The sequence below is a fragment of the Trachinotus anak genome, unplaced genomic scaffold (genome assembly GCF_046630095.1).
Source record: "Trachinotus anak isolate AG129_WGS33_773 ecotype Australia unplaced genomic scaffold, CSIRO_AGI_Tana_v1 ptg000016l, whole genome shotgun sequence".
NCBI lineage: Eukaryota > Metazoa > Chordata > Actinopteri > Carangiformes > Carangidae > Trachinotus > Trachinotus anak.
In genome coordinates this window covers 17935551-17958845 of record NW_027273867.1, presented here as the reverse complement: position 1 = coordinate 17958845, position 23295 = coordinate 17935551, and the positions used below count along the sequence as shown (strand labels likewise).

Below are 23295 nucleotides of genomic sequence, written 5' to 3'. Positions count from 1 at the left end.
CAACTCTCTTCTCTTTCTTTTTCTCCCCTCTCTCTCCCTCCCTCTCACCTCAGCCAGGTGTCATGACCTGTCTCCACTTCCTGTGTCCATCACTTCAAATTAAAAACCCCATTGCAGAGTCGTGTAATTGTGACTTCATGACATTGTAGCGACTTTATTGCAAAATGTATATAGTGAAAACACTTGCTCTGTAACAAATAATCAATTATTTTGAATTATTTTTTATTATTAACTCAATATAAAACTCAATTTTTAAAAGAAAATTGTATTATTTTACCAAACATATACCTGAACTTCTGTGCAAAAGTATTTTCAAATAGATCTGGTATATATTGGTTCTAATATGAAAATTAAAAACAATACAATAATTTGGTTTTTTGTCTTCGTAAAAAGAAAAACATGAAGGAAATAAAGGCAAAAGAAAGAACTAAAAGAGCAAAAAAACACACTTACAATAGAAATACAAAAGAAATTCTGCAGTATCCAACATTTTAAAGACAAACAATGCCAACACACACAGTATGTGCAACTGAAGACTTAAGCATTGTCTTCCCAATAGTGAGTCATCAACTAAAATGTGAAAGTCAAAATAATATGAGTGCATTCCAACACTCAAACTCTGGTATGAAGCCAGCAATAAACAACTCCAAACAAAAGTGAACGTGATGTGTTCTCAAACACAGTGGAAGTGTTTTCAAAAGCAGCATGGTGTTGAAGTGCTAACAGATCTAGTGGAATTCACAGTCTGTTTTTTTCCATAATAAAGGTGACTTTACTGAGCTGTGGGCACAGAGGACAACCACATTTAGAGATCAACAATTTTGTACTTAGAGGTCTAGGAAGAAGAGGAGTTAGATCATCAACTCCAGGGGATATAAGTGGATGCCGTTTGATCAACCCTGACACCCATTTGGGCTCTGACCAGCAGACCGAGGATGTATTTGCTACAGGATGCACAGGTAGCGAAAGTTGTGAGGATGAAATTGCTGAAACATGAATGCAGGAAAGATGTTCACCACAGAGACACCATGCCCAAAAAGTGTCTCAGACTGAGCCTAGGAAAGTGAACCGCAGACTGGTTAAGTGAGAGTGTGCATCAAGAAATGACAAGAGCAACAGTAAGTGACAGCAGGAAGCATTAGCCTGTTGTTCTGAGTGTAGCTAGTTTCACTGTCTTGCTTTCTCACACACACACACTGGTCTTCACCAGAGCCAGCCTTGCAGAATAGCCCCTGTTTGTTTGGAAGTGTCCAACCTGTCAAATCCACATGCCATGCACTGCTGTCTGACACGCACAAATGAACACATCTCATCTGTGCTGGTGCTGCTTTTGCTTTCTAGATACTGCGTCAAATGAAAGAGAAAGTCAGTAGAGGAAAATGGAGAGACAAGAGAAGAGAAGAAGGAGGGAAGGTTAGAGGGTTAACGGCAGAGAGTCTAGAGATCCCAGGTTCTCTCCCTCATGTCAATCAGTCTATTTGTACCAGAAAATCTGCTGCCACTTCTGTTGGAGCTTGAAAACTGTCCTCCACTGGACAGTTGGGGTCACATTAAATGCAAAACACAGTCCTCACTGCAACAGAATACTGTTGCACAGACCAGCATGTTACGACCAGGACCGGATTCGTTGCTATGGCTATTGATATGCTATTACTTCCTGGAGGCAAGATGGGGTGAAACGCATCTAAGCACCCAGACAAATTGACTGTTTTTTAAAAGACTGTGAATTTAAGTCCTGAACTCATAATATAAATAAGAGTCTAATAAAAACCCTATTCCAGAATATCATTGTTAGAACATTAACTGTTAACAGAGTCAACTTCAGTGCAAAAGAAGAAGAGAGGCTCTTTCCAGCTTCTAAATAGGCAAACTGTCAAAGTGTCATGTATACAGTAATGGGGGGATAAATAATTCAAAAAAAACAGCCTTAGGCCAAATCAGCTTCTCCGCTCACCCTCGCTCTAAAATCGATGTTTAGGGAGGAAAAAGGCGTTGCATTTTAGTTTCGTTTGGCCTGGCCAGAGAAATGACTGTGCCACTTCTGCTGGAGTGGAGAAGTGGAGAGATGAGCATGATGAAGAGATGTGAGAGAGCAGATGAGAGAGAAAAGAGAAAGGGAGAGGAGAGGAAACATGGAGAGAGGAGAGAGAGTGTAACAGATGATAACAGTGAGAAAGAAAGAGAGGAAAGTGGAAAGTGAAAATGAAACAGGATAGTGAGAAAGAGAGAGAGGTGTTGAAACATAGAAAAAGTGGACATGGAGGCTTTGGGTTCCATGAATAGCAGATGCTTCCACTCAGCGTGAAGCTGTAGGAGTAGTTTACTTTGGGCATTCCTGTGGCTGTCTCACTATAGGGTTGGGCATCGTCCATTGCCAGTGGCTGACAGTCATCACGATGTTGAGCCCTGCATCGTGATTCCACCCACCCTCATGTCAGCGGGGTGTACCCTGCCACATACACACAAACACACTATAGATCTAATGTCTCTGCTATAACACAGAGAAATATATTCATTAGTGATGCCTTGATCAAATATTTTTGGCCCTGATCCTAGTGCGTTATCATTGAGTATCTGCCAATACAAGAGTCCAATTGCATATTAAATTTACATTACTTAAATGTTGATAAAATATCCTGTGTATCTGTCGAATTGAAATAAAACAGCTGTAGACTAGTTAATCTACTAGCTAACTCAACTAGTTAACTAGTTCAACTTTTTTATAAGCTTCTTTATCAAAATACTGATGGTCATGGTTCAAAAATATAAAGTCTAATAAGCTAATTAAAATATTAATATAATATGAATGAAGGTTCAGTTGGAAGAAATGCCATCCCCGACAGTGACATGGCATGATCCACTAGAAAGACGACATCTCACTCTGTTGGGTTTCTTGGTACTAAAGAAACAGTTCACTTGTGTTCATTTTTACAATGGTGTTACAGAGTGGAGATTCTTCCCTCACAAGTGTAGAATCATATGCCACTTCAGTAGACAACACCCAACTCTATCTCACTATTTTAACAATCTGATGATGTGATATATTAGCTGATATTCCTTTTTAATGTATAGAAATATTTTTGACAAGGATTTCAGAAAATTTGAGCTTGACATCATGCTCTCAATTGTGTCCTTTGAATCAAAGTTTCTGGGTGTGTTCAGAGGCGCCTGTAACCACACGCAACAGTGATGTCACAATGTACCGTCACAGCCTACAGTATATGTCTAGATCACTGCAGCTACATGAGAAGTTAAACCAGTGGAGGTGTAGTTGTGGGAGGGACGATGGGAAATTTGGGACTTTGATGCTGGACAGGAGGGCAGTTGCTCACCATGCTTCTCCCCTCTGTCTTTTTTTTTTTTTTTTTTTTAAACAGAGCCATGGGACAGGCCGTCTCTGATAGCTAGACAGCTAATGTCAACAGTAGACCTCAGAGAGTCATTAGGGATAATGTGGCGCTGCTGAGTGCCCGTGCCTGTGCTCCATAAAAACAGGTGGTCCCAGGGTCACCCCTCCCTTCTCCTCCCCTCAACTTCTCTACTTAGCATACCTCATGGCTCTCTCCCTCCTCCCCGCTCCTTCTCCAGCTCCCCCTCCACCATTCCCTCAGCACACACGGGAAAGGTTATTTGGACAATTGGCGGTGATTAGCTCTTGATTTGGCTCACTCTTTTCGTTTGATCAGGCTGTAGCATGGAGGCGAAAGCCTGTGAGAGAGAGGGCGCAGCTGTGGCTTGGCCACGGTTGAAATTGGGTGAGGAGAACCAGAAGGAGAAGGAGGGGAAGAGAGGAAGCAGATGAGAAGGAGGTAGGGTTGAGGAGGAAGAAGAGGAGGATTGAGGAGTTGGGGGTTTAGGGACCTCTAGGGTCCTTTGCTTTCTTGGCAGTTTGAGTTATGGATTCGGGCTGCTGGCAGAGAAAATGTGAACTGTTTGTCCCTGTTATTCCAGGTGTGGGCCCTCGTAAAGAAAAAAAAATCCCTTTCTTCCTATCAACCTTTTGTCCAACAACCTGCTTCCATTCTCTCTATGCCTCTCCTGGGTGGTGAACTACAGAGAAAAATGTGGGTGCTATCTAATACCTGGCTGGTAAAACAGGTTATAAAGTCTGCTTTGCCCTAAAGTGTTTGGGGGCTGTATTGGCTTTGCTGGCAGGGTTGGATGTTCTGGCTGCATTGATCTTTGGGTTGGACGGGGTTAGCGTTGGGCTTAGGGTTGGCTCAGTGCCTCAACCTGGCTGGGTAGGCCAAGGAATTTTTCTCACAGTAACGGCTGTTCTATCCTTCCCTCCATCCATCCTTTCATCCATCCATCCACTCATACAGCCAGCCAGGCAAAAAGGAAGGCCTCTCGGTATCTGGGTGTTGAGCCAACAAATCCCCATTCCACTCCTTTGGCCTGTTTTCTACACCCATATATCAGGCTGATGGTTGTGGAGAACCCGACATCCAGCCAGCTGAACAAAACAGAGATTAAGCACCCACCCCAATCCATTTAATTACTCGTTCAACAGCTCTCGGCATGTAACTCCAACCACTGTGAGAACTTTGGTTTTCTTCAGTCTTTACTTTTGCTCCTAGTGACCAGGGGGAGGTTGAAGGAGGTGGCTCGTCACAAAGAAATCTTGGCCCAGGTGACTCGAGTTGTATACTCAGTTGTTAACTGCATGTTTGTGTCTCTACAATTTAAGGCTTGGTTAGTAGCATGTGTAAGGATGGGGGTGGAAGCCAGCTGATACGGTCTGCTTTGACATGATATCACATCTGTAGACATCTGTAGACACACGGTGAGTTTCGGCACCGATGTAAAGTATAATATAGAAGTGTAGTCAGCATTTGAAAGCCCGCATCACCAAACAGAAAAATAAGAACTGGTACAAACAGCAGAGCAATTTATATTGTCACAATTTAGAGCAAACATAACATCCAACAACATGGCATGGATGTATCTTTTAACTCATTAATCACTAAATTAAATTTTGGGGAAATAATATAGAATTAACATTGACCAAAATGAGCAGTTAACAAACTGATTTGATGTATTTGTTTAAATCTAGGAATTCAAACTTATGCCTTGCTGTATTTTAAGAGAGGACTGTAAATTTTGGGAGGTAGGGAGACCATGATGAGAGTTACTGAATGTGTCTCGAGTTCACAAGAACAGGGTTACAGCCACAGTAGAACGCATTTATTTTTTTGGCACCTCTCAGGCGATGTGCAACAACCTCCAATCAGTGGCTACAATATGGCCTGTTGTCAAGAATGCATCAGTTTGGCAGCAGTGTGTTTGCTTTTGAGATATTGGTGAACCGAGGAGGCCAGAGCTGCCTTTCAGTGTGTGTGACACAACAAACCCAGGCCCAAGAATCAGCTTTTACTTATCTCATTGCCAGTATTGGATGGATCTGCGCAAAAGTACATGCACACACGCACACACACGCATTGACATAATGCATTCCCTAGCCCCTTACCATAACCTTAATACCAAACTCCACCCTAACCCTAACCTAATTCTAACCCAACCTTAAAAGTCAAGTCTTAAACCATGGGGACGTAAATTTTTGTCCCCACAGTGACATGAGTCCCCATAGCGTGTATTGAGATTGGAAGTCCCCACCAGGATATGAAAACATGCACACACACACATTTGCACAGTAAGCCCTGAGAGTGCAGACAGGCATATGATAATGATGAGGAGAAATTGCTAGGCTAGCTAATGTGACTGAAACTCCCCTACTTCTCATTTTCCTAAAACTACAGTGTCACATTTAGTGTGCGTTTGTGTTTAACACAAAGTCTCCCTGGGAGAGCTGATGGGCTCAGTGCCAGGAGAGGAGGAGCTGGGTGCTGGGCATCTGGGAAAAAACCTGAGGGGGACCCAGGGTGCTGCAGACTGCAGAACAGTCGCATGACCTTTTCTAGAATGCTGCCACCCGCCAACCACTGAAACACGGTCTGGCTAATTAAAGTTTCAGTGGCATTGGATTTTCACTGGCACAGCACACCTCGGGCAACCTTGGGGGCTCTTAGGCAGGCGATACACACAGAGGGAAGGAGGGGAGGTGTAAGAAAAAAGAGAAGGAGAGGAGCCGTGGAAACAGCTGAACCAGGGGACAGCCACTAGAGGACAGCACGACAGATCTAAGCAATAACACACAAAGTCAGTAGCTTTCCATAACACACAGTTGAAAAGCTATATATTAGAATGCAAATCTACACTCACAAACATGCTCACTCCCAGGGTATTTCACATAAGCCCCGATATGGTTTGCCCTTCCAAATAGTTATGCTTGAAATATTCAAGATCATATGGAATTAGAAATGAAATTGAAACTGTCCAACTCTGTACAACTGAGTGAATGCTAGAGCTAAGCGAGAGATACGCAATGTCAAAATGCAGAGTGCTTTTCCAAATCTTATCGGGCTGCCTCTCAGGCTAATGGAATTTCGATGGGTCAGTATCAAGAATAAATGCATGACTTATGACATGGCTACCGGGAGCATTACCAAATATACTGGACAGCATGTTCCCGTCTCCAAAGGATCATTGAATAATTGGCCGCGTTTGACCAGGACATTTCTGGAAATATGGCCAAGAAAAGGTTATGCAACCAGACAGACTCATGGCCTGTATTTCACAATCGGCTGGCCTTGTCTCCATTAATGATCTTGACCCCCTTTTCACCATTTTAGAAGTGAAAGGGCCTAATGGAGCCGAACAAAGCTGCTTGTGTGTGTGTGTGTGTGTGTGTGTGTGTGTGTATGTGATTGTGTGCGAGAGACAGAGACACAGAGAGAAAGAAAGCCCCTGTGACTGTGTGTTACAGCTTGATGAGGTCTTGGACTGTGATTCCTGGGGGAGGTGGTCCAATCTAAGCTTTATTCGGCCTTATTGAGCTGCATGTAGGCAGGTGTGTCTGTGTCTCTGTGTGTCTGTGTGTGTGTGTGTGTTTTCTCTATCAAGAGCATTTGGCAAATTTTTATGAGTACCTTTGTGTGTGTCCCTAATATACACTCAGTTGGTAGCAGTTTAATGAGCTGTGCAAGGTATTTCACACGGACCCTTTTACATGCCTATGAGAGGTGAGCTTTCGGTTTAATCAGTTTGGCATTTAAGAGTTTTAATATGTCATTTGTGTATATATGTCTCCCATGATGACAAATGTGGGGTCTAGACATGTTTTTCACTATAAGGAAATAAATACTGTGTTCAGTATACTGCACAGAAGTCAAGTTTGTCTCTGTATGAAAAGTTAACTGAGTTGCAGCCTATCACAAACACACACAGGCATGAACAGATCTATGCAGACTCTTGAATACACCCTGTTGCTCTATGACCTATTCTTCCAAAAGAAGAAAGGTAGAGCAGTGGTTTGGTCTAGTTAAGCAAGAGACTGATTATCTAACTACAGACAGAGTAGAAATCAGCCAGTTGTGGGCTGGCGAGCTGATTGCGAGTGGTGGCCAGGTGGAACTGCTTAGATCGACATTTGACTGGAGCTGTTAGCTCCAGAGTTTGATGCCCATAAGCTGCAGCTACTGTAAATACTTCACTGTTTCCAAATGCAAATTGTTTTTTTATCTTGTCTAAGTACAACATCACCTACACAAAGTGTCTCTGGTGTCTCCAGTCTGTCAGTGATTTATTCAGTGTAATACTGAATTATGATCTTGTCAGGGGAATCTCCCCATTGGACTTATTTTGACTGCAGGACAAACACACAAAAAATTCTCTAGAAAATAAACATCTTTATCATTTTTAACTTATAGAGATATTGTTTCCAGTAAATGCTTTTAAAGAAGACAGCACCTCTAAAGTACAGGCTTCTTGACCTTTCTCCCATAATGATTATGTACAATATCAACTGTGATAAAAATGGCAGTCATTAATCATTAACAAATGATCATTTAAATATTTACATTAACTTGGAATATGTGGAAAGATTAAAATGGAAACTTAAAGTTTATACATTAAATGATTTAGTGTGGAGGACATTTATGTAGCCTACACTAACACTTAAGCTGGGAGTTGGAGTAATATATACAGTCGACATGGCCAAGTTCACCACAGAATGAACTAAAAACTAAAAAAATCTAATGTTTGAGATCAGAATTACAAAGTTGCAGTCCAACATCTGTATTCAATCATAATGGTTCCCAGCACTTACGGTTGGCAGAGTTTGATGAGGTCCTGGTCGGTGGTCCCAGGTGGCAGGCCTCGGATATACAGGTTGGTCTTACTCAGCTGCTCCGCTCCTCCCTGGCTGCAGCTGTTGGTGCTAGGGCTGGGAGGAGCCATTGGATGAGGGGGTGGAGCATAGGGCTGCTGGGAAAAGAATAGAGAGAAAGGGAAAGATTCAACACAAACAACTAAGAATAGGTTTAATTTTAAAGACAATGGGATGATACGTGACAGAGTTAAGAACAGAGGTGATGTGTGAAAAAAAAAAAACATTTCTGAGACAGCAGAAGCCAGTGTGAGGGAAGCAGGGAGAAAAAAATATCTTCTCAAGAAACAGCAATTACTACTAGTTCAATGTTATTGCAGTTGTTATAGTAGATATTTTAGGGTCGCTAGAAGACAGAGAGGAGATGAGATCAGTGTCACTAAGAGATAAAAACCCAGCAGCACACATTAATCATTAAAATTTTAGGAGAACAAACTCTAACTCACATAATAAGAAAAGTAGAGAAAAAAAAAGTCTGCACAGTGACAAAAAGTTAAAAAAAAAAACTCTTCGGATGAGTCATGGAAGACACTTTCTGTATCTATATATTCACTTATTCTTCAGTTTTTTTCACTTATCATTTTCATATCATTTTCTGTCACCCAGTAATGCAATAAATTGCATCTGGTTCTTTGTCTTTTCTCTAAACAAGCATAAACTTGTGCAAACTTCTCTAGATTCTTTTTTTTTAATCTTAAGTAAACATTTCACCAGGGATATTCTTTGAAATTAGGGTTCATAAGGCATCCAGCAGCTTATAAACAGTTTTAAATGATGGCAACTTCCTGCTTACTATTCATACCCTCAAAACCAATTTCATTACATTGTAAAACAATTTACACCTCCGAGGGTGTGATATCTCGATGCAGTAATCCTCTCCAGTCTATTTCATAAACATCTCAATATGAATGTCTTTTTTTCTGTCTAATCTCTATCATCCAAAATGTATTCAAAATGCATTAGATATGTGATCCCCCCTCCTTTCTTTTTCTACCTCTCTTTCCCCTCCTCTGCTCTACTCATGTGCCAGTTGTGCTGTTAGTGTAGATTTATGGTATAGGAGTCAGGGCCCCCTGCTCACAGCCCATTTATATCTCTATTGCAGGGACACTGCACATAGTGACAGGGAGAGAGAGGACCGGGGCCCTGTGGGCGTGAGCGGAAAAAGAGACAGAGAGAGAGAGAGAGGGAGAGAAACATTAGGAGAGAGTGAGTAAGGAGGCAAAAGAGAAGGAGAAAGAGACGATGCACACTGCAATAAAGTAAGTGAGTGATGGATGAAACAGAAAGAGAAAAAAATGGTGGAGAAAAAAAATGGAGAGAGTGGGACATGACTAAATACCACCACCAGCTCCAGTTAACCATGTTAACCCTTTACCCTCCCCAGAGAGATCCTTAAGACCTCTTACCATGGCGTAAACACACAGACACAGACACAGACACACACACACACACACACACCATTAGCCCTCCAATCCGCCCTACACGTTAGCAGCGGCTGCCGGAGCACGGCTGATTTGATGCGCTATTTTAAGCGTGTGTGCCATGCCAGCGTGTCGCCTCCCACTCCTCTGACAAAGAGCTGGGTTCCCTGAAGCGTGAAGAGGGAGCCACGTCCATCAATGGACGGCTAATTACCACGCTGTGCTAAGTGGAACTGATGGGCAGCCTCTCGCTGTGCTGGACGCACACATACTGTACACACGTCCACGGGTGTGCGCACACACATGCCACACAATATCGCAGAATCATCTATTTCACACAGAAGTCAAAACAGCCATGAACAGTGAACCATCACCAGAGCTGTTTTCAGTACTCTGGGGCAACTCCAGCTCAAATCTCATGTAATAGGAGAGAAGAAGTGCAGGTGCAGGTCAGGTCAAAGGTCTTCATGAGAAAAAAAGTAAGGATAAAGGTCTCTGAATGTGAACAGTCTGATTTCTTAACTCGGTGTCGTTCATAGAGCTGAGACACTGACACACTTTCAATGCACAGGCCTAATAACTGATGTAGGGCTATGGAAGGCTTGTTGTTACCAGGTCAAAACTTTAGAGTTACGAAGCATCCTCGTCCGTTCCCTGCTCCTCTCTCCATTATCGTTATCTTTATTACATTAGTAAGTTTCAAGTTGTCATTTTTGTGACTTAAGTCTGACTTAAGTCCAAATCTCAAGTCTGTAACTTTGATCCCCAAACACAGAAAAACACACACACACACACACACACACACACACACAAACACACACACCTCGTCCTCCAGCAGATGCCTTATACTGCCATGGTTGCACAGGGTAGGATGAAAAAAAGGAGAAGTAGACTCCAGTCGTTCATGTTTCCATGCTGTGGCAGTAGAATAGCAGAATCTTAATCTCTTGAGTGCTCCATGGGAGTTATTCTGTCCTACTCAACGTTACAGGAACGTGCAGAGCTGCAGTTCAAGCCCTGACTTTGAGGTTTCCACCTTCCGTCCCCCTCCTCTCACTTCTTTTTTTTTTTTTCCTCCCTCGTCCACTGTAGCTGAAATTATACACACAGCACTTAACATACTGGGTGACACGTACAAATTCACTCGCACAAACAGGAGACACTACACAGTGTTGCTGTCAGCGCTGAAGGTTAATTGAAAGCCTCTCTCTCTTTCACAGGCTTTCCTTCTTTGTTTTAGCCCTTCAGTAATATACACAACCCTCCTCCTCCTCCTCCTCCTCCTCCTCCCTCGGCTCCAGGCTTGGCTTGCATCCTGGGCTTTGGAATTCATGTGTCCCGCCCTATCGATTTGCTTTCATTTTTTAAGGTCAGAAGCTGAAATCTTACACAATGAGGCATGGAGGGTCAGAACCAGCCCATTACTTACAGTGTTGGGCAAGAAGGCGAGAGAGCGAGGTTATCCAAGAGGAAAGAAAAAGGCCGCAAGATTCCCCCGGGAAGAAGGATGGAATGGGTGCTGAAGGTCTCAGAGGAATGGAGACTGTTGGATGGTGGGATGGGGTGAGTGGGTTTATTCTCGCATTCTTGAGGACTTAAGGATTTAATGGTGGTTTTTTGTTTTTATTTTATTCTTGGCAAAATGAATAAAGGGAGTATTCTTGTACCGAGGAGTGCAAAAGTTTAGATAAGTAGAATAAGCAAAATGGATGACAATTGCCAGCTTTTTGAAGCTGATCAGCAATTTTTTTTTTTAAAATTAAGTTACACTGACATCACTGTATGAAAACAGCCCTATAATGAGTTCTGTCCAGTATCATGCTAGTGTAGTATATGAGCTTGCACATGAGTGTGACAGGAACTAGCAACCGCACAACTAGATGTTGCTTCAATACGTACATACACAAGTTCAAGTTCTCCCTTGGCTTCCTCTGGTCGCTCCACTGGAGGTTAACAACCAGGCTTGCTTCTCTTTCCGGACGGTTTCGTGTCACTGTTTACCCTCAGCCTGACAGCCCGTAAGATCCAGCTTCTCATATATATAATAAATACAGGCCTTGTGTGTCAGACTGATGAGGATTGAATACAGCACTTGACAAAGTGTATTTCAGGAAGAGAGGGGAGGGAAAAGGAGATTGAGGGAAGGAGAGAGAAAGGGAAAAAAAGCAAGATAAAAGGAGTTAAAAGGAGGAATAGAAGAGAGTGTGGGAGAATAGCTGGTTATGACACTTCAAAAACCTCCAGGTGGTAAATGAGAAAAACCTCCATTCTCCCTCCTCCCTACCCAGCTGTGACATGCTGCTACAGAGGCTTACCGGGGATTTCAATTTGCTGCACTGTATTTTAGACGGGCAGAATGGTTTACACAGGCCCAATTTACCGAGCCAGCCGTGCAGGGGGGTTCACAGCCTCAGTGACATGCCACAGAATGTTTATGAGTGTATTATGTGAGGATGATAAATCTAGCGTACGATACATAGGCTGAGGGCACGCAGCGCTGCACTGTATATTCACACACCCGCACAAGGACAACACACCCTCCCTGTCACTGAAAGTAATATGTACACATCTGAACCAGCTGCATGTTGCGTTTTTAGCATGTTAATACAGCATCTTCATGTCGTATCAAATCTTTTTGGATTATGCGACTGTTCACATGCTATCAGCTCTGCTGTCAGCTTTGTGACGATGCAGCTTTCAGATTGTCATACCAATTTTAAATGTTCTATTTAACTTTAGAAATTAGGAGAGAAATTTTGTTATACTTAACCCTTCAGTTTGTTTAAAAAGAAATTAAAAGGTGGTTTTCACAAAGGAAGAGTGTGCTGGGGGGAAACGTCAATAATTGTAATTCCAATTACATGATGCATTCAAATTCCAAGTTGACTGATATGGCATCCCTGCAGGGAGCTCCTGGTAAGTTTGGTTTCCCATTTGTCCCAGTTGATTATATCTACAGATAAAGTGGTTCCTTCCTTGGTTGTTTAAAAGTTGTGGAAAGGTACCATATGAGTACACACTGTTTTCCAAACGGAGAGGAGCTACAGCAGTAATTGGAATGAAAGCAGGGTTGTGGCTTCCCTGCCTCGCTCCTTTCCTCCCTGCACTCTGCAGGGCAGGGCTGTGACTGGAGGAGAGGTGGCTGTGCACCAGCGTGGTAATTGGCCCTGATTTATAGGAGGCCAGAGCAGCCAGCGAGAGCTAGCTCAACACTGGCATGAGGCCAGACAAGGCCACGCTGTCAATATCAGTAAACCAACCCAGCCCGGCTCAGCCCAAACCCCCCACGGCCAGCGGGCCACTACTCCAGATCAGCTGTCACCATGCAGGAGGGTACGCATGCGAGTGGGTGCACGTTGGTGTGTGCATTTCCTGTTCTATGTGTTCCTGCGTTTGTGTTCAACGAGTCACTTGAGTCAGACACACACACGCACACACACACACACACACACGAGGGAAAACCTGCCACAAAAAATGACAAGCAGTCTCCTTAAATTGAAGAAAAATGCCTCTCAGTTTATCCTCCATTAATTCATGCTGGCAAAGTCTCTGCAAAGACTCTTAAAGACAAGCATAGTCCCAGAGGCATCCCTTCCAAACTGCCAGAACTAACAGCTAGCTCGGCGGTCGGCTGCATTCACAGCAGCCTTTAAGCACAAGAGGAACACAAATCCCCCATCCATCCTGGATAGCTGCTTCCAAACCTTTAGCCCTTAAACATGTGTTTTCAGAACCACGGCCGCATCTCAATGCCGACAGCAGAGGGAAGGACACTGACAGACAGAAGGAAGAGAGCTCTTGCCTGTCCTCCTTTTGCCTCTCTTTTTCTTGCCTCGCTCTTTCTCTCTTTGTCTATGCCTGTCGAGGTAAACCCATAGCCAGAGGACAGAATAGCGAATCATCCCCAACTCACCTGGGAATGCAACACTCCTGATTCTACAGCCAAATGTATCGTAACAGGGAAGACTGAGAGCGCTCCATATGCCGGGGCACCGAGGGAGTGCAGGAGGAAAGAAGGGGGATGAGAGGAATAAGAGGAGCTAGAGATATGTAGTTACAGGTATAATGGAGTTGAAGCCAAGGCCGAGGAGAACAGCCAAACCAGAAAGAAAAAAAGGAGAAAAAGAGGGGCATATTAGAGAAAAGGGTGGATGAGGAAAGGACAGATTAAAGTAGAGTGCAGTCATTTTGACTATCTAATTCTCTGTGGGCTTCCAACAGCCTGCAGGCCTTCTTCCTCTGTAAAAACAAAAAGCCCTGGGATCTGGGATGCTGGAAAGCCAACATGGCTGTGGACAATGACGCAGGGGGCTAATTTTAAACATGCTGATTGGTCAATCTACAATATCTTTCAAAGCGGAAGACAGAGCTCTTTCTCTCTTCCCGTTTCTCTGTCTTGCTTTCTTACTACTCACTGTCTTATTATCCGCTTATGTCTTTCAACTATTTCGCTCTCTCTGTCCCTCGCCCTCTCGTGCAGCGGCTCTCTTTACCTTCCTTTTTGTCTTTGCGGCAGATAACAGTGGGACGCTGTATTCATGTGCACGGAGCCCCAGAGTTAAAATAGAGGCCATATCTTTCCCAAGGGGGAGAGATAGGATGCATACATGTTATCTGACAGAGAGAACAAGAACTATGGAGGTAAACAAGAGATGCTTTATGTAGCAGCACTGTTTAAAAACACAGAGTCATCTGTTTTATCTGCGATGGGGGTGACATAAAAGGGAAATGGTGTTAGGACTGAAACGTATCATTTTACTACAAGAAATCAAATGCAAATGTTGCTTTTATATATTATTAATATTAAAACGTGTTATTAGCTATTGTAAATCTGGCAACGAAAGCCAGCACAAGGACACAAATAAAGTTATAGTGCTTTTTTAGAATGAACCATTTTAGCTATTTCATTTATTTACACTTCACTGTAAGAACTTAATTCTCACCCAGAGAAGTACTGTGGATCAGTAATTAGTCACAAATCACCACAGTTTAGAATACTAAAAATAACTATGTGCAAGGAACAACAATGCAAGTGTATGACCTAGAAAATAATTTGTTTTTTTTTAATCAGGCTTTTATCAGCAGACATGGCATTATCAGGAGAAGATCAGCATCAGATCATAATACTCCCATGCTTACAACCTGACAGTGAGACAGGCCTTTAAATGCTCCTCGGTTGCACATGAAAACTGCGGGATTGGTGAAATGTTTCATTTCCATTTAGCTGCCATGACCATCATTTTCATGTCAGAAAGTTTGTAAAATCAGAAAATTGTTATATCCTACGCCTTTTATATCCCAGACATCCCCTCTGATAACACTCCTCTGTGCTTTACTGTAAGTTGAATTGTGTGTAGAAGCGCAACATATTATAGAAGGCGTCTGTCTTTTAAGCCTCACTGAAAGTAATCAACAGAATGATTTACAAGATTACAGTAACAGTGTACACCATCTGACACATGCCTGAAGACATGAAACTTAGCAGGGTGATGTTTGCATCTCGTAGTTTTCCCATGGTACTGACTCAAAGAATAGTTTCAAGATAAATGACATGACTGAGATGAAAAGAAATATAAGGGATGTATTTTTTTAAATCTCTTTCTGTCTTTTTTGATTCAAAATTTAACACAATATCATGCATTACACATTTAAAATGGACATTTGACAGGGATTCTTACAGTTATGAAGTCTTCTGTTCAAACAATTTATGAATACATTTTACTTTAAGCAACTCACTCCCTCAGTGAGCTTTTCTATCAGCTCTGATTCCTGTTTAGTTTCCGCAAAGTGAGTAAGACCTAGGACAAACACACATTTCCCCACAGAAGATACAATGCACATTGCACTTACAGAACAGGTTGGCACACAAAAATCTACATAAACAGGTAAGCGTGTATGTTTATACCACTCCTCTGACAACCATAAATTTGATTCTCTGCGGACACCAACAGTCCACCGCTGTTTAGGTGACATAACCGGAGCTGAAGTGTGTTTGTAGAAAGCGATTACGTCGGTTTGGCCGTGAGTGCACTGACCGCCGCAGAGGGATCCGTAAAAAAAATAAAAAATAAAAAATAAAAAAAAAGAGCAGAGAGCAAGCCGTGGGCAGAGCCAAAGTGAAACTCGATGGACATAAATATTTGGCCTGATTTGTCATCATTATGGCCAGCTGGGTCTGTTTGCAAACCAGCCAGTGTGGGAGTGGAGACTGCAGGATGGATGGAGCGAAGGAGTGGGAGTACAGAGACACTCAGTTAAAGACAGAGCAACCAGAGGATGATAGAGAGCGTGGAAAAAGAGAGAAACAGAATGTTTTAAACTTTGGTATCCAACTGAACCTGAGCCAACGATCCACTGTCCCCAAACTGATACACTGACAAATCATGGTTTCAGATTCTGGGCTGACAGGTCTGGCAGAGGAAATTTTTGATTAATTAATTGCTTAATCTAAAAAAATTCTGAAAGAACTTTTCAGAACCGCAGTAGCATCTTCAGATTCTATGCTATGTCCGACTAACTGTTAAAACCTCAATGATATTCATTTACAGTGATGTAGAACATTTTCTGAGTTTATCCTGTTAGTTATTTTGTTAAAAAAAGACAACCAGCAGGTCATATGTGAATAAATGTGTTCTGTTCCTTCATTTGACTGAGCCTTGCCACTGTATTTCACTGCATTTCAGCCTTTTGAACATTATGCAGTCTGGAAATCCCTCCCTCACCAGAGCTCTGGACCCGGAGGACCCTCAGTTTAAAGCTTCGTTTCAGTGTAAAACACCACCAGATATTAGAAAGAGAGCAGCAGCCACTGTGAGTGAAGACCCCCCCCCATCCTCCCTCACTCTCCATCTCTAATTGGGCACATTCTTCAGGAGTCAGTTATGTTTTTCACAGGAAGCGTAAGCACAAACAGAGGACTGTGAAAGATGTGGAAAGGGGAGGAGAGCGCGGGGTTAGCTCTTTCAACGTTACCTGTTTCTCACTCAGACAAATGTCTGCCAATCCAGTCACGCACATGGGCTGGCATCCTGCCTTGAAATGTTCTCACAGGCTGCATAAAGCATCGAGAAGGAGAGAGAGAGAGACTGAACAACACAACACAGAGTCTCTTTCCCTCTTCCCTCCCCCTCAAAAATACATCTAAAGTCTACTCTCAAATATACCATATGTAGTCCACAAAGACCAACCTGTTGACTGACTGCTGACTTGATATCTGACCAGCTGACCAGTTGATGAGAGTTATTGCTGAAGTGTGGAGGATGCCAGAGAAAGAGAGAGAGAGAGAGAGAGAGAGAGCAAGAGAGACAGGGGACAGATTGATAGAGGAAGCTTGAGCTGTCCCAGAATGCAATTTGTTACGCCTTTCTCCAGACAAACAAATTTACGTCTCCTTTTCCAGAAGGTCAGCTGTGCTCAAATTCATAAATAAGGCTGTAATTGGTGCAAGAAGCTCAAAGGTCCCCAACAGCCGAGTGCATGAGTTACTGCCCGACACTGACCTCAGTGTGTGTGTGTGTGTGTTTGATTGTGTGCCCACTGCCATATGTTAAAGGTACTACATAATGTTTGCATAATGTAAACATTGCTTATATAAACAGCAGATTCATACAGAGTATTTTTACATGCTAAAGACCACTGTGAGCAGGTATTTCTCGGTTAATGCTATAACACACCACCAATAACAGCAGGCCTAACAGTGTGTGTGTCTGTACAGGACATGCTATGCTTTGTGTATTGACAGAAAAGGTTAAATTCTCACGCACACTGACAGAGTTTATAAGATACACCGTCTCAGTCATTGGCCGTTGTCCGGCATCAAATTCACTATATGTAAAAATATCTTCAAACTGAAGACATAGGCTGCACCAACAGAGGAAATTCAAGCAGATAATGGAGGCAGATAAGACAATAACCAATCCAAGTCTCTCATCTAAACTGGATATTACTTCGTAACCTTAAAAAAACTAATCCTACAAAAAAAAAAGGAATTTTTCAAAAGTCCACTAATGAAGGTAATGACAACAGAATCAATCACTATTAAGGTAATATAAAGAAAGAATTCCTATATCAGACTTTTTACTTTTAATTACTCACTAACTTCTGTCTTTTTTCCTATTTTTTTATTTGTATTCTATGGAAAAAAACAACCTCATGTGTAATTTATTGATGCAGTAACTGTCTCAGGTGTTTGAGGTGTGGCTCTACACTTGGATGGAGCAGCCTCTGGCTTTAACATTCAGCTGTTGTTGTATAAGATTGTGAATTTGACGGCTATTAAAGGTCCATGAACATGTCTCTAATAAAGTGAGTGCTGATAATATGTGAGAATTCAAGCTATACATTCACATGATTTCATTTTCATGTCGACTAGGTGTGTGTTGGACAACACAGATTTTGATGTTTTGTGTTTTGTTGTCATTATTCTCCACCTTGCTGTGTGTACATATATGAATATCTTCTATTCTGGTGGAGAAATTCAGCCTTATACGTTTTTCTCTGACAAACCCTATAAATATGTGATACACACAGGGAAATGCACACTCACAGGTGGATTAACAATCACAAACAGAACAAAAACAAACACATAAACTAAAGCAAACTGGCACAGAAACACAAAATGTAGAGGCATTATACCCGCTGATAGGATACATGAATGCAACCATACAAAGATGAAAGAAGATCAAATTCTCACAAATGCAGATAGGTATAGAAATATGCACAGGACAGAACGCACATCCTCTTCCCTTTGAATATTCAGTTTCTTTCACATGCAAAGTAGTTGCACTGGGTCTGGAATGTCACTTTTGGCCCCCCAAGGAATTAACTCACTGAAGCGTCACTGACAATTGCCAGACTAAATACTGGTACTAAACACCAGCCGCTGTTGTGGCAGGAAAGCTTGAGACAGCCATAACAAATCAGCTAGGGAGAATGGTCGGTTTGCGGTAGTTTATAGGGTTATTTTATGACGCACATCTGAAAAACATATCCAGGGATTTCGCACAGTGATCCTAACCAACCAGGTTGTGTTCCTTCTTTATCCAAGCCAGAAAAATCAGGTGTATGAAGCAGCAGCAGGAGGAAGGCGGTGATGCTGATGTTTAAATGCTTAAAATCGGACAGACCAGATTTGTAATAGAGAATAATTCAATGTCTGTTTGGCCCATACTCTTTACTTATTGCACAAATGTCCAGATGGTATGGACATAATTTAAATGAGGAACAAAGTAACTCAGGTATCCAGTTCTCTGTCTATATGACAACTGAAAAAAAAACATTATTGTGGGAAAAACAAAATGACTTTGAAATGGTACATTATCCATCCATTCTCTAATTGCGCAGCGAGGTGTGAGTAGGATTTTGAGAAAAGGTCATGCAGCAGCAGGCAATCTAACCCACATGAATGTCATTTATTTATTTATTTATTTATCTGTAAATAGGGCAGGAAAAAGCAAGAGGAACTAGAGTTATTACCTTCCGGTTGTGATGCCTCCGCCAACCAGTTGCAGTTTACATGCATGTTTATAGTTACGGCCACAAACGTTTTGTGAGGTCACGGTGATCTTGACCTTTGACCAAGAAAATGTTATCAGTTCACCCTTGAGTGAACATTTGTACCCAGTTGTCTGAAGGGATTCCCTCAAAGTGTTTCCAAGATGTTGCGTTCACAAGGTAGAAAATGTGTCTTGTGAGGTCACAGTGACCTTGACCTTTGACTTTTGACCACCATAATCTTAACAGTACATCTCTGAGTCTAAGTGAATGTTTGTATCAAATTTGAATAAATTTCCTTGCAGTGTTACAGAGATACGTATGGACATATCTTGATTCGTAGGATAGGGTATCTTTGAAAATGAACTGTTCCCAAATATTTGCACTGCACATTACACTTTAATATGAGGCTACATCAGCATCTATAGATGTGGGATTAGATAATGGGATTTAAAATGATCCATTTTAATATCTGTTCAAGTAATTCACATCAACTCGTAAAGTTGGTTTTTGTGAGGTATTAACATTCAAGTGGTCGTCAGTCACTGAAATAAATTACATGGCTACATCCAATTATACCAATAAAGAAATAGCCACTCAAAGTTGCAGCTAATAGAAGCCAGGCATACTGTACATTCAAGACATGTTGTTAATCACACATTAAAGATGCACGGAGCTCACAGTATATGGATGTCTTTATCATATTACACGATTTGCTTACGACATCCAACAACTCAAATTTTGTTTGCGGGAACAGTTTAACTTCAGATCTTGACTAAGAACATCTTATTGCACTATAGTTTTTGTCTCTGTGAGGCTAGACCATCTGAAACACCCACTTTTCAGAACATAGAGTCCAACCTCTAATTTGGCAAACAGCCTCCCTCTGACAAAGTCCACCTGGAGGCATTTTCTCCTTCAGTCACTTTGTTGTGGCCCTGGATGACATCTAATTTGGCACAATTATTTGCTGCAAGAATTGAGCTGATGGTGTACTTCAAACACTGACTCATCATTACTACTGAACAAGTGCACTTTGTCAAAGCAGTAAATCACACTCATATTTCATAACATATTTCCATTCACCATCGCAGCCCAAGCACTGTGTTTTGACAAGGGATAAAAGATTCCTCATAGCTTAAGTAGCTTGGTCAGTCCATACACTGAACCGCCTTCACTGCTAAACTACCACACTGAGGACCATCTCCCCCCTCTGTTTCCCTCGCTCTAACCCTCCATAACTGAATCCATCCCCTGTTGGTCCTCCATCCATCCTCTCCTCACCTTTTCCAATCCCTTCAGTCAGCTCTCATCTAACACTAAATCCATCCCAATCCTCATCTGGCTGCTCGTCCTCCATTTCTCCTTCCGGCCCCCCCCCCCTCTTTTTTCTATTCCGATTCTCTCTCCTGCTTCTCTCCACCCCCTTTCTCCTCCTTGTCTAACAGCCATTGGGGAGTTTTTACATAGTGTTGAGCAGAGTTTAGTAGGCCAAAGACGACACCGTGCCAGATTCTGCACAGTGTGTTAAGCAACTATCCCCCTTGAAGGAATATCAGCATTACTCAACACAAAAACCCCTGTATCTGCCCGCCTCCTCGGGACTAAGCTCCCATACTGCAAAGCTGCTGTCACTGGCAGACAGTGAGGCTACGCAGAGGATTGTTTTTCTCAGGGTCAATATGAGAACAATGCCGCATTGTAACATCTTTGGAATCAGCGCTTGCTATTCTGCCTCAGTGCACCTGAATATGTCAAATCAAGACAGATGTGTCAAGAAAAGTAAAGTTTTTACATCAAAGAGGAAGCTCAAATATACTTTTATCTTCTTTTTTTCTATTTCAGTTTTTATTTTCAAAGTAGGTGCTTTCAGTATTTCTGTTGGTTTGGCATATTGGCATGACCGCTGAGTTAGTGACTCTTCAGAAGCGCCTCTCTGAGTGATTTAAAGGAAGAGAGTCAGCCTCTTCTGGGCAGACCATCCCAAGCTGTCAATCCCATGACTTACTGGAAACCAAAGGGGAATGATCTGTGCTTCCCAGCTCTCACAAGCAGAGTTCAATCAGTGCGGGTGTGGAGCTTTATCCAAAAGTGTCACAATTGCGTGATAAATAAAGTGAGCACTGTTGGGCAGCCAGCTAGAGCGAGAGATGTAAGAAATAAAGTGGAAAGGAGGAGAGAGGGAGAGGGAGAGAGAGAGAAAAAAGAGGTAACAGAGAGGAAAAGATAGATAGGGATGTATAGGTCTGCCAAAGGAGGGAAAGAGGTTCAGTGGCGGAGTTGTCTGGACCTTGGTAGTGTGATTTATTCATGAGATAAGTCACCGTGGCTGTGGAACAGGTGAGTATAATGGTGTAATGTTTCCCCCTTGCCTGACTGCTTGCCTTAGTGACTCTGGCCTGCTGTGCTCTCGCTGGGCTGCTGGAAGAGTTTAATGCATGCAACATTTGGACTCGGTTAGGGATCACAGCCAGTATAGATAAACACAGGCCATCTGGGTTCAAGCAGGTTAGAACCAACTCAACAGTGATGCTATCAGCCTTTCTATATCTTCAAAGGTAACTTAAATTATTAATTTCTGCCACTTTACGGTAGGTTGACAGTGAAGAAAGTTTACATTCTATTCATGCACTTTCCTGTCTGGCTCCATGTACAAGTAAAGAAAGGAGTGTTTCTCATACGAGTGTGTTTTCCACCATTCAGTCTTTCCTTATACACTGTACTGTATCTATTCATAAAGCTGCTCTGGAGTCTAATTTAGCATCACAGCGAAGGCTGAATGACCATAAATTTCAGGGAAGGATGTGCAATTGTCCCATATAAGCAATCGTGTTGCAAGCCACTTTATGAATCAAACAAAGGGATTATGGTTCTTCCCTCTGACAATTGCTCAAGTGCTTTCATAAGGATCCCTCACTGAGATGCTCTCACTCAAAACAACTTTCTGAAAACACAGAGTAGTGATTGCAATAAAGTCTTTTTTTCTGCTTTTGCAAATTCAAGAGGCTATTTGGACTTTCTGTTTTTTTTTTCCTCTCTTTTTGCGATGTCACCCTTGAGTATAATACACACTTCAGTAAAGCAATTGCAAAATAGTTACTGGAACATAGAGCTTATACTCTGAAATCCTCTCAGCTAATGAATCTGACAATTGGCTTTTATTTCATTTCAAATTTAAATCTTGCATGACAGAAATGATCCCCCTTCATTTTTTTATTCACTACCAAAGAAGCCCTTATAGCTCTCCTTCAAGGTAAAATACAACTGAGCGTCTACATTCTTTTTTCAGGCCGACATTATATTTTCATAAGCCAGGGCAGATTGTGAGGAGACATCAAAGATGAAAATCAGCGGTGGTCTGGCCTATTGTACTTGTTAAAAGGTTTCTAAACTATTTATTTACCCTCCAATGGAGACTTTTCATGAGATGATAGCAGTGGGCTGTTATTGTTGTGGTGTGTGGCCCTCCATTCTCTGGCTGAATGTGTGGGGCTGGGCTCTGAGAGAGCAGTGCTTGCTCCATTGTACCGCCGCACAGATTACCACATGAACAGGAAGCTCCTCGGCTCAGTCGTCCGCCAGCAGCAGACCACCTCTTAAATACCCAAGACAGGACAGCCATTGTGGGGCTGAATATGAAGGGGTCTTCCCACAACCATGCATGGACCATTACCATCACAATGAGCCTCACGCTGTTTTTTTTTTTTTTGTTTTTTTCGTAAATAATTTCAGTCCCAGCAGATGACAAGGAGGTGAGGCTTGCCACACACACAAAGAGTAGTCTCCACGCCAGGGTGGCATTCCACCATTTTTGGTTAAGAAAGAATGTGCTAGAAATGCATAATTAATTAGATACAGGCTGCTCCACGTCCCACAGGCATCCCAATTTATGTTGATACAATCCCATCAGATAAAACTCACATCCAGGCTCATCGATCCATCAATCTGCCTCAGTCAACAAAGTACAACTATGATGAACTGCTCTGCTTCACACAGGCGTCTCAATGATTTCTGTTAAACTAAAGTTAAAGGTAGTTGCATATTTGTTTTCTGAAGGCACAGGTCGAGGCAATTAAAGTAGATGTTAAGAAAAGCAGGCCAAACAACAGACCGTCGATAGATAGCTTGATGTGTGTAGAGTGAAGGCTGCAG

General features: G+C 42.3%; 1 protein-coding gene across 7 annotated transcripts in view; it reads right to left on the bottom strand.

Moving 5' to 3' along the window:
• rbms3 (RNA binding motif, single stranded interacting protein) overlaps window positions 1–23295 on the bottom strand; it is a 265127-nt gene that overhangs the window by 141705 nt on the left and 100127 nt on the right. For 5 of the 7 annotated variants that reach the window (XM_071501326.1, XM_071501322.1, XM_071501324.1 and 2 more), the window contains one exon: window positions 8168–8325. In XM_071501326.1, coding sequence (XP_071357427.1) covers window positions 8168–8325 — 158 coding nt within the window. The remainder of the gene's footprint in view (window positions 1–8167; window positions 8326–23295) is intronic. The other 2 variants (XM_071501325.1, XM_071501329.1) reach the window with 1 other exon arrangement.